Source organism: Muntiacus reevesi, chromosome 8 (assembly GCF_963930625.1).
Source record: "Muntiacus reevesi chromosome 8, mMunRee1.1, whole genome shotgun sequence".
NCBI lineage: Eukaryota > Metazoa > Chordata > Mammalia > Artiodactyla > Cervidae > Muntiacus > Muntiacus reevesi.
Window position 1 is genome coordinate 28,831,339 of NC_089256.1, and position 12,464 is coordinate 28,843,802.

Genomic DNA, 12,464 nt, shown 5'->3' on the forward strand with positions numbered 1-12,464 from the left:
AGTAGCCCATAGCGTCAGAGTCAGACAGGACTGAGCGCACACACAGAAACGCAGATCCATCCCCACCCTCCATCCCCAGGTCCTACAGCCTATCCGAGTCGCACAATCTCTTCTTCACAGGTGTCACATATTTCCTAGCTCTTTTCTCAAGCATTCTCTAACCTGTTACTGTTTTGTTGGCTTGTTTCAGGTTTATATAAATCCCAGGATGAATTGTGTACGTTACCAAAGCTTTAATGTCACATGTAATGTGAAAATTTATCATAGCATACTTTACCTTTAAAAAAATTCTTGTAGATGTTTTCAACCTTTTCCTTAATCTGAACCATAAATGTATGTGTGTGTGTGTATACGCACGTCCAGATGTATGTCAACTTACAGTCCCATCAGCGATGCACTGAAATACATAAAAAAAATTTTTTTTTTGCCAAATCATGCAACTTTTGGGATCTCGGATCCCCAACCAGGGATTGAATTTGGACAACTGCAGTGAAAGCCTGGAATTCTAACCACTTGGAATTCTAAACCTGGAATTCTAACTCCCAAAATATTTTTTAAATTATTGTCTTGAAATATAGTTGATTTACAATAATGTGTTAGTTTAAAGGGTACAGCATAGTGATAATTCTTTTTTTGGCCAAGCTTCACAGCTTGTGGGATCTTAGTTCCCCAACCAGGGATCCAACTGGGGCCTGGCAGTGAAAGTACCAAGCCCTAACCACTGGACCACCAGGAAATTCTCGATTCAGTATTTTTGCAGATTATTTTCCATAGGTTATTACAATAAAATGTATATAATTCCCTGTGCTTTATAGTATATCCTTGTAGCTTATCGATTTTACACACAGTAGTATCTGTTAATCCCATACCCCTCATTTGTCCCTCCCCTTTCCCCCTCCCATTTGGTAACCACAAGTTTATTTTCTGTATCTGTGTGTCTGTTTTTTTTGTTTGGCCAGGCTGTGTGGCCTGTGGGGTGTGGGATCTTAGTTCCCCAATCAGGGATCGAACCCAGGTCCTCTGCAGTGAGTATGGAGTCCTAACCACTGGACTGCCAAGGAATTCGGTTTTGTACATATAGTCCCTTGTATTATTTTTTAGATTTCACATATAAGTGATATCATATGGTATTTATCTTTATCTTATTTGACTAAGCATAATATTCTCCATGTCCATCCATGTGGCAACAAACGGAGATATTTCATACTTCTTTACGGCTACTATTCCCTGGTCAAGGAACTAAGATCTCATATGTCTCAGGGTCTGTGCACTCTGGAGTCCTTGTGCCACAACAAGAGAGAAGCTCATGTGCAGCAACAAAGATCCTGCGTGCCACAACTAAGACCTGACGAAGCCAAATAAATATTAAAAAAAAACAAGATCAGCATAAATACTCCTCCAAAGATGATGTGGCTTCCTATGGTGGCTCAGACGGTAAAGAATCCACTTGCAATGTGGGAGACCTGGGCTCAATCCCTGGGTTGGGAAGATCCCCTGGAGAAGGAAATGGCAACTCATCCCAGTATTTTTGCCTGGAGAATCCCATGGACAGAGGAACCTGGCGGGCTACAATCCATGGAGTCACAAAGAGTTGGACACTACTGAACAACCAAGCACGGCACAGCAATAAACACAAGAAACGATGCTCATCATCATCAGTTATTAGGAAAATGCACATCAAAGTTACAAGAGACTACCTTAATACCCACCAGGATGGCTATGATAAAAGAGTGGGCAATTACAGGTGGTGACAAGGATGTGGAAAAGTTGGAAACTTGTGCATGACTGGTGGGTATGTAAGATGGTGCAGATGCTTGGAAAACATTTTTGTGGCTCCCCCAAAGATTAAACACAGAGCCATCATATGATCCTAAAATTCTACTCCTAGATATAGATCTAAGAGAAATAAAAATGTATGTCCATACCAAAGCTTGTACATGAACGTTCACAGCTGAATTTTTAATGAAAAAGTGAAAACACCTCAAATGTGTCTTAACTGATGAGTGAATAAAACAGTGTGGTGTATCTACAAAATGGAGTATTATTTGGCAATGAACAGTAATATAGTACTAGGGAGATGAGCCAAGATGAAAGGGCAGGAAGACCTTGAGCTTGCCACAGCTCGTGAGCACACCACAATTATAACTATTTACAGAATAACCATTGGAGAAAAAGACCAGAGCCTAACTGAAAAGATATTCTACAACTAAAGGCATACCGAAGGAACCACAATGATGCTCTGGTTTTTTAAAAACGTTTTATTTCTAAAAAATAAAATAAAATCGTTTTATTTCTGATTGATCTCTCCACCTTTTCCGTGGAATGCACAAGGCTGAGAACTGGAGCCAGGTTCCCATTTCTGCTGGACCACCGAGAGCCTGAAGGTCCTCTGGCCTAACTGGCCTTTTCCAAGAAAAGTGTACTCTTTTAGGTTCAGTCTCTTCCCTTCCCTTCCGCTTCCCCCTGTTCTAATGGGAGAGCCTGACCACGGGACACTCCAGCCAGGTCAGTAGTGGGACCACTGCCCAAGACACCCAAACATCTGAGTTTTCCTTAACAACTGACGGTGGAGGTGCCCGTCCGAGGAGGACAAGGAAATGGCCCTTGCCCAGGTCCCTCGAGGTTGAACAAAATGCTAAAGGAGGCCAGGCTGCTGGCAACTCTTCAGGTGATGATTATTCCCTGAGGGAGAATAATCATATCATATTTATGTCTGTAACATCGGTTTTCTTAAGACATTAAGTAGGAATTTACGTCCCCAACCTTTGCTCCAAACTCTCATTTAGCTTTATTCCCCCATCAGAAACAATCTCTACATGTGAAACTTCCCAGAAGCGTGGACTCCTTGTTTTCTGCTGGTCTAGTTTAAAGGCATCGTCAGATCGCTATTGATATTGGACACACATAAAAGGAAATGTATAAACTAGACTGTATTTTCTGGGAACACCTTTTTACATGACTCAGTGAGTAAGTTGTATCCCTTGCGCTGGTGAAGCCGGAGGGTAGAGCAGAGCCTGAGTCGGGTCTGTTTGCCCTCAGCATCGGGGTCACCAGAGCTGGCCTGGGACAATGCAAGGACCACTGGGGGCTGTGAGCCCCCCTCGGCCAGAGCCTGCCAAGCAGGGTGCTGCTGGGGAAGGGCAGGAAGTGTGCACTTCTGATGTGAACTCATGTGGACCCACGGAAACAGTGGCAGGATCTGAAGGAAGAAATGTGTTGTCACAGACCCACCTCACACTGAGAAAATTCCCATGGGAGGCGAGGGAGAAAATTACTTCCAGCCAACTCCCACTCCCACCCCCACCCCCAACACAGGTCCTCCAGACGAGAAGACAAGTTCTTGGAGTCCGGGCCCCACCCAGCATGGAGAGGTCTTCATGCCCGGGGGTCCTGTCCTTCAGCACCCAGCCCACCATGGCAGCGCAGACCTGCGTCTTGATCCCCTCACATAACCTCGCACTGGAACAGACTCTGGGACGATGGCAGCAGGCCACGTCAGAGCAGGTCCTGAGAGGAATATCCCAGGGCCAGCCATAGTCACCAGACCCTCGCTCCTGGGAAGGCAAGGCACATCTTCCCCAGGTTCCCTAAAAGGTTTGATGTTATCATGAAAAAATGGTAGAAAAGAGAGGAAAACCCGATACCCACTCCTGGCGAGCACCCCCATGCCCTCCTTGGTGGGCGTAGCCAACGTCCTGAGCCGCCAGCCGGTGAGCTGCCGCCTTGGGGGGTGCGGGGCGCGGCGCTGCGGTGGCGGGGCGGAGGGGAGTCACTGCCCGTCAAGAAGTTTCCTCATCCCTAAGGAAAACCACCTCGCTCTCCACCAAAGTTCAGCCTCTGTTAACTGTTTCCTGAACGTGAACGGGAGCAGGTCTGGTCAGGAGGCAGAAGACCACCTGCTCTCTGGGAAGCCATCTTGCCAAGACCGTTAAGAAATCCTGACGCATTTCCAAGGGAAGCTTTGATGAGAGGGGCTTCAGGGAAACGCGGATGGAGGGTCAGACTCTTTCGGATACAGAACCACTGAGAATGCAGGTCCGTGCTGCCAGCTTCCGCTCCTGGGGGGTGGTGGGGGGTGGGGGAATGACTGCATTTCCACGGGCCGCCCTGGCAGTGCAGTCCCCTGCTCCCGGCTACATCCTGCAGAGCTTCAGCGGGAAGTTCTCGGTGATGAGGTGGTCGGGGTGAAGCAGCACCACGATGTTCACCTCAAACTCTGAGGGAGAGAAAGGACAGACAGGCTCAACGCTCACCGACCCCGGAGGTGGAAGCCAAAGGCCAACCCCGCTCAGGCTTGGCCGAACTCTGGACCGTGAGGCAGCAGCTTCTGCCTTGGGGGTCTGCACGCGCACCCTCCCAAGCTTCGGGGAGAAATCGGTGTACTCTGTTAAGGTCCCGCATTCTCAAATACTCTCTTGTCCTCTGCCTCTACTGCACAGAATCTCCTAGAATCCCATCCACTCGCGTGTGCACTTTGGCTTTCTTTTTAACCTGTCCTACGGCCCTGGGTGGACTCTCGGACTTCATGCTGGCCCTCAACCCATCAGGAGCACGTCCCCTAGGCGAGGCGATAAACAGCGCTCGGAAAAGAAGGCAAGCCGTCTCCCGGCCGTCGCTTTGTAGCCTGGTTGGATTTGTCCATGACACCTGTTCAAACATTCCTCCGCTACCTTCAGCAAACAGAGGAGTCTTTCTCCCTGCTCTCTAGGTGCTAAAGGTCAGCACATGGATGACAGGGATGGGGGTGTCTGACGAGGGAGCCCCGGAAGAGAGACAAGCCTGGGTCCCTTCCCAGTGTGAAGGGTCAAGTGGGCAGAGGCACAGAGCAGGAAGGGGCTAGGGGCCGGCTCGTCCAGGAACCCCCTTGTGGCAGGAGTCCCAGGGACGGCATCCCCTCGTGCGTCCATCACCTTGACCCGGCATTGGCCAGGACAGAAGCGTGTACTGCAGCAGCCGCTGTGTGTTCCCTTTCTCTTTCTGATGGCTGTCACAGATTCCAACGCCCTCTGGGCCTGCCCACACCATCCTGTCCTGGTCCTCCCGCCACCTTGCTGTCCCTCTGGAGGGGACAGAGAGAAGGCCTGGCAGGCACAGAAGGTCCATGGCAGGACTGGTGCTGGCTTCCTCCCAGCAGGGAGTGCCCTGGGCTCAGCTGGGGATGGCTGTGGGCCTGGTCACGCCCAGGAGGTCCCCCAAGGTGGGCACCGTGGTATGGAGGGGCACACCCAGATGTGGGCCTAACTCAGGATGCAGGGGTCACCCTATTCCCCCTTGAGAATGAAGCCTGACCTCCCGGCCACAAGACAGTGACCCCAGGGAAACGAGGCTGCGGTGCTCAATGACCACAGGCTACCTCCTTCCCAAGAGGCCCCCTCAGCTGAAGAGGTGGCCACTGCACAAGCCCCCAAGCAAACGAAACATGAGCCACAAGGACAAAAGCATCACTGATGTCTTGGCTGATGGGCTGAGGGCGTTATTTCTATGGAGGTATCATGGGCGCTGCATTAAATGTTACATGGATGCTTTGTAAAGTCTGACAGAAATAAGGTGCAGACAGTACAGGTGCCTAATGCACAGTGTAGCAAAAAAGAATAATTTTTGGACCTTTCTTGAAGTTTACATAGCAAAACTAAGTTGAAAAATCGACAGATAAGCTCCTCCTCCTTAACTTAAAAATCAAAGGTGCAGCTGACCCTTGAACAACCAAGGTCAGGGAGGCTCCCACCCAGTCACACGGAATTTACAGGCTGCCCCTTATTCAGCCCTTCCACCACGACTGCAGTACTCTATCTGCAGATTCAACCACAATACAAGGTGAAGGGAGAAAAAGCAGGATTGAAGAGTGCATCTTAACGCGACTCAGATCTTGTGGTCCAAGTATCTATCATGTGATCACAGAAAACCACTGACACCTCCTCAGCTGCCAGAGCCACAGCCCTTGGAAAGATAACTGTTCACTGGGCTCTCACAGGTCTTGTGTCCCCATCAAATGCCAGCCCATCAGAGGACCAATCCGACCTCTCCACGAGCTTGGCCGGCTGGTCCCTGGCCAAGTTAATGTCTTTCAGAGAGCGTGTCATCACATGAGCACCCCACGCTGTCTCCTGGGGGACGAAGCAGGTTCAACCCTGGGCGCCACCCAGCTGCTCTGCACGCCTTTTTGTGCAGCAACCAAAGGGCTGGGTGCTCCGCGATGCACCCACGATCAGCAGACCAGCAGATCCATCTCCTCCCAGGGGCACCCTGAGGGCGTGCACATACCCACTTTGAAGTTGGTGGTCTCCAGCGTCGGGCAGGTGAACAGCCGGGGGAAGACCATGTAGATGGGGATGGAGAGGCCCTGACACACGTCCCCGTCGGCGATCTGAATGTTCTGAATCTCTGTGGCGTCGCGGGCATACCCTTCTGCACAGCCTGGAGCAGGGAGGGGATCATGGGGTCAGGACACAGCACATGTCCGTTCAGGCCAAGGCAGCAGCCAATGACTCTGGGAGAAGGTGCATCAACGGGAGGGTCCCTGCTGTCCTGCTGGCTCTGCAGGACCCTGGAGACGAGAAGCAAGCCTGTGGCCATGGGCCATTGGCAGTAGAGGGTCGGGGGCCTTACCGCACGTCTCCACGCGCACCAGCTGCAGCTCGATGCTTTTGATGGCAGCCTCTGAGCTCTCCACCACCAGCTCTCCCGTCAGTGGCTGTGTGATCACACAGTTGGTTGAGTTGAGATGTCCTCTGATGAGAAATTTTGGGAGCAAAGCCCTCTGAAACGAGACAAAACCAGACACATCAGGAATGGGAGGTGCCAGGGGAAATGACTCAAGCCACTCTGATACAAAGAAGAACTGGACACAGAGTCTGGTAATTTACAGGAAACTCACTGGGAGCCTGGTTGACAAAACTGGCAAAAATGGACAACAGCGCTTACATTTTCTGTCATCCTGAGTAACAGACCGAACGATTCAACGACTATCTACAGACCTAAGGCACCTGACAAAGACCAGCTCTCTCACCAAAGCACCCTGACTGCCTGCTTCAGGTCTGCACAACTCCGTCTGACCAAGCACCATGACATGAGAATGTCTGAGGGACTTCCCCGGTGGCGGAATGGATAAAAATCTGCCTGTCAACACAGGGGACTCGGGTTAGATCCCTGGTCCAGAAGGATTCCACATGCCATGGAGCAACTAAGCCACTGTGCCCGAACTACTGGACCTGCGCCTTAGAGCCCATGCTCCGCAACAAGAGAAGTCACTGCAGCAAGAAGCCCGCACACCGCAACAGAGTGGCCCCTACTTGCTGTAGCCTGAGAAAGCCCTCACAAAGCAGTGAAGACCCAGTGCAGTCATAAATAAGTTAACATTTCTAAAAATCTCTGAGGAAGTTAATGAGAGTGTTTAAGGATAACCTGTCACCAAGGGAAAAAAAAAAAAGAAGATAATTTAAAAATGTTCCCAATTATGCAATTTTGAAAAACCAAGACATTAACTTTATTTCTGAAAAGAACAACTTTTCTTCCATGCTTGACTAAACATCTATGGACCTTTTCTCTTTGGACAGAGGAATATGGCCGTGGGTGAGTGATAGTGTGGTGGGAAGAACAGATCTGAGGAGCTAGAGACACTGCCTAGCGGTCCTTCCTACAGTCGTATCCCAGTTACTGAAGTCAATTCAGAGTTTAGAACACACTGTACAATAGAAACATGAGGTAAGCCACAAATATGAAGAAGCAAATGTGTAATTTAAAATTTTCTACCAGCCACATTAAAAAAAGTAACAGGAAAGAAGCAAAATTCTTCAGTATATTGAAAATACTGTCTCTTCCACATACAATCAGTACTTTACAATTATACATGATGCTTTAAATTCTCTTTTTTCATACTGAGTCTTTGAAACCCAGTCGGTACCTCACAACTACTGAGCCCACGTGCTGCAACTATGAAGCCTACACAGGCTGTGCTCCACAAGAAGCCACTGCAGTGAGAAGCCTGGGCACTGCAATGGTGGTGGTGGGGGGAACGCAACTAGAGAAAGCCTGCACAGAGCAATGAAATCCCAGCACAGCCAAGAGAGAGAAAGAAGGAAGGAAGGAAGGAAAGAAGGTCACCCTGGTGCCGTGTGTACGGAGCACATTACCTCTTTGACGTTCTGTAACGTGTCAGGTGTGATCGTGAAGTCCACGGGGCTCGGAGTCCATTTCCCCTTCTGAGGCTAAAACAGGAGGAAGAACCGAAATCAGGAGAGAGTCCCACAGCTCCACCTTGTCTTTCCCCATTTCAGGAAATCCAAGGCAGCACAAGAATGGGAGACCTTGGTGCTAAGAGGCAGGGCGCCTGGGTTCTAAAACACAGTTCCGCCAGGAAACAAGGCGTTGTCTGTCCAATGTCTTCATCTCCGTGGCTCAAGTTTCCTCATCTGGAAAATGGGGGGCCAGGCTTCTTTGTCTCTAAGGTCCCTCTCAGGTCCAGAATTTAAAAGTAGAGCGGTATTACTGGGAGACGTTTATTTTAAGCCGTCTCTGAGAATAAAATCGTACACTGAAGTGTCTCTGTGATGGGCCCTGTTCCGTGCTGTTGCTGGCCCTGACCCCCTGCGCAGATGAGGTCACTTGAGGCACAGAGGGCTCACCTGGTCGCTCAAGTCCAGAGCAGAGCAGACCGTCAAACCCAGGCACCCTGGCTCCACAGCTGGTGCTGTTAGCCACTCAGCTGTACAACTAACCTTCTACCAGGAAGACTCACACCTGTAACGTAACATTATCAACATTACAGTAATTCGTTAACAATGACCATCTCCATCACATAGGCTCAGAATCCATCAACACAGCCAAGCTTCCTGGGGGCCTGCCCAGTGCCTTTTACTCACAGATTGGGGCCCAAAGGACACTGAGGCTCTGATGGCAGCGGAGCCGTGGAGGAGAAAGGGCCCCGACCAGTTTGCCCACTTTACTTAAGCACAAAAGCTTACTCTCAGAAATAGTCTTCTTGAAGCTACTCTTTTTCTTTTTACTAATATGTTCATGAACATATTTTTTTGTGAATATATTTTTCCTCACAGCACATAAAGGAATATTTAACTTGTCAACTGTGGGTCATGGCGTAGTTTGCCTTCTAGTGAAACTATTCACAGAGACCGTGACCCCTGGGGGCTAACTGTGGGTGACCCCCAGGAGCAGGGAGTAAGCCCCAGTGTCTCTGCCACTGCCACCAGCCTGAGTGGTCACTGGGCGCCCAGCTCTGGGCAGGGGGCTGAATTTGGGCTTATTCTTCACAAAGGTGGAGGCTCTTTTTACTTAAGACATGAAATGGCATGTGACTTTTTATTAAAGACATGAAATGGCATGTGATTTTTTTTTTTTTTTTAGGGAATAATCTACATGAAGAAGAAAAATTTTTTAGCTTCCATTTGAAAGCCCTTGATTGGACAGAAGGAAAATATCTGTTTCTAAATGAAGTGACTTCCAAAAATGAAAAATATTTTCATATTTTTTAAAAAACCATAGCACTGAAACATGTATTGAAAATTTATAAAGAGGGAAACTACACATAATTGAAAATCCTAAAAAAGTCACAACACTGACACAAGGGCATCGGTGATTTCGCTGATCTTATGCGGAAGGGCTGTCTTACATCTCCAGTCAGTCATCACTAAGGCATCCGTGGACATTTCACAACAGGGTTAAGAGGCCCTGCCCCAAAGGCCTGGAGAGACTGAGACACACAGACTCCAGGGCCATGGGCACGAGTAGCAGCCCTGACACGTCCCCTGGGGGGAGGGGACCTGGCCCCCTCGGCTGGCACGAGAAAGGACCACTTAAGGATTCTGTCACTGTAGAGCCCTGGCAGAAGGTGAAAGGACACTCTGTACTGTAGAGTCCTGGGAGAAGGTGTCAGAAAAGCCTCTCCCTGCCCCCCTCCCCAGCACCCCAGCATGTTCCTGCCTCATGGGCTGAGAACACAGGGCCCTGGCCTTCCTCCCCATGGCCAGGCATGTTTCTCCCAGCTGTTTACGGAAACGGCCTCGAAGGATGAGACGATGCCTCCCTCCAGGACCGAGGGCGGGCTTGCGCACCGTCTGCTGACACGAAGATGGGCCCCCTGGCCTGGGGCTCCTCAGGTGAGGCCCAGACCCCTCAGGCGCAGCACCCCGGGGGCTAGGGGCATTGCCCGGCGGGTCTGACCCAGGGGATGATGTGTACAGAGACCCTGCTGCTGGCCAGGCCAGGAGAATCATGCTCCCCCGTCCCTGACCCAGGAGGCCCGGGTCCCTGTGCAGCACCCACGGAGCACTAGCAGTTAACTCCCTGCTGCTGAGTGGGTGCAGTCCTGGGCCCCGCAAAGGAGTCCTGCTACCGAGCCCAGGCCCCCGAGGCCGGCTTACTGCGGAGTGGACGATGAACTCGCAGGTCTTGGTCAAGTCCTTGGCCAGCAGGGACCGCCGCATGTCACAGCGCAGGGTGTACTGCAGAGAAAGGCAGAGAGGACGTTCTTGAGCGGGTCTGCTCTCATCACAGAATCATATACAAGACAAGGCTCTGTCCCGTTAATGCGTCATATGAAATCAAGTGTACGTAACTGGGGAGTTAATGCTCAAAATGAAAGTATTTCTGTAATAGACACCTCAGCCTGTGCCCAGGGCCGTCCTATAGCTGGACCCCTGGAACGGGTGCAGAGTCTCACAGAGCCCCACCTGTCACACGGGGAAAGACCTGCGAGGCAGAGCTGGGAATCAGCCTCACTGTGTGAGCCCAGACAGGGAACACAGCCTCTCTGAGCTTCAGCTTCCTGCTCTGGAAGATGGGGACACCGATGCAACTTTAGTGAGGACCCGGTGAGATGACAAGTGGTTAAGTCAGGGCTGGCATGTCGCAGCTCTGGGTGAAACAGCAGTGACTTTGTAGAAAGGATGAGAAAACATGGCAGCAGAACCGCAAACCCTGGGGCATCGAGACTTCACAGGCCAACGAGGCAGACACCGGCCACCCCCCCACCCCATACCTTCTGCAAGACAGGCCCTGTGCCCCGCGAGGTGGAGCCCGCCACAAGCTGGGCACCGAGCTGGGAACTCGGCCTGACTCGACACTGCCCCTTCCCATCCTGTCCATGGGAGCGAGAGACTGGTAACAAGATTCTATTGCGCATTACTGTCTTAAACAAACAAAAATCACCTATGTTTAATAAAGCGAGTTACTGTTTTAATCATCTGGAGAAAAACATTAAAAATAATTTGTAGAACTGGAACCATATGTGTCAAGAAGTTATGATTATTATGACCAACCTGTCCAGGTTAAACAAGAACTATGTACTTAAGGTACTTACTATGTATTAATGTTCTCCTGGGAGATGAAATGTTAGAAAGGAAATAATAAAGAACACCCTTGTCTATAGGGTCTTTATATATGTGTGTGTATAGTCTCAATCATATATACACACACATACACATAGACACACATGTTGCTATTGTTAGTTGCTAAGTCATGTCCCACTCTTTGCCACCCCAAGGACTGTAGCCCACCAGGCTCCTCTCCGTGGATTTCCCAGGGGCAGAAACACACATACATTCTCTATTGAGATTTCAGTCTGGCCTCCCCAACCAGACTAGCTCAGCAAGGACTGCACTACATGTGCATGTGCTCTGCTTGCATATGTAACACACACACGCATGTATCTGTGTAATCGTCTCTCCCGTGCAGCCTACATGCTACGGGCAGTATTTTTTTGGGGCCTGCCTGGTCTCCCTGATTCTTTCCCCCATGGGAACGACCCTTCCTCATTTTCAGTCTCAGGGATTTGGGAGGGCTGGCTTCCCCCAGCCCACCCTGGTTTGGAAGTGACCAGAAAGCCAGGAACGCTGCTAGACCATGGGAAGAATCCTTTCTGCGGGGGTGGCCAAGCCAGAAGAATGTTCTCTGCCACCAAGAACGCCAAACTGGGGGCGGACTGGTGTCCCCCCCCACCCCGGCCTAGACAGTCCCCTGGAATTGTGAGTTCCAGGATCCAATGTCCCTTTCTTGGCTAAGCCAGTTTGAGCGAGATTTCTATAATTTGCAAATGAAAGAGTCTGAATAATGGGTACCAACTTTTGGTCACTAAATGTTATTTTTAAGTGTGAAAGCAGTAATTGGTAATATAAGGCAGCTGGTGATGAGTGGGAGAGGGCAGAAAGATGGAGAAAACAGGAAAACACTGATGTGTTTTAGGAATTTCATGGAAACCTGGGTTCGATCCCTGGGTTGGGAAGATCCCCTGGAGAAGGGAATGGCTACCCACTCTAGTATTCTTGCCTGGAGAATCCCACGGACAGAGGAGCCTGGCGGGCTACAGTCCATGGACTCACAGTTAGACATGACTGAACGATTTTCACTAAATTCTTTTACAGCACTTTGATTAATTCTGACAATACAAAGGTAAGGATGGTTGACATAATATACAGATAGTCACCATGAATTCATTTATTTAATCCTTCAGCAAT

At 49.9% G+C, this 12,464-nt stretch overlaps 1 protein-coding gene across 1 annotated transcript in view; it reads right to left on the reverse strand.

Moving 5' to 3' along the window:
* Positions 1-2,083: 2,083 nt before the first annotated feature.
* Positions 2,084-12,464, reverse strand: part of VPS26C (VPS26 endosomal protein sorting factor C) — a 34,347-nt gene continuing 23,966 nt past the window's right edge. The window contains exons 4-8 of the mRNA XM_065943119.1: positions 10,374-10,454; positions 8,130-8,204; positions 6,607-6,757; positions 6,262-6,414; positions 2,084-4,216 (exon numbers count right to left, since the gene is read on the reverse strand). Coding sequence (XP_065799191.1) covers positions 4,134-4,216; positions 6,262-6,414; positions 6,607-6,757; positions 8,130-8,204; positions 10,374-10,454 — 543 coding nt within the window. The 3' untranslated portion in view covers positions 2,084-4,133. The remainder of the gene's footprint in view (positions 4,217-6,261; positions 6,415-6,606; positions 6,758-8,129; positions 8,205-10,373; positions 10,455-12,464) is intronic.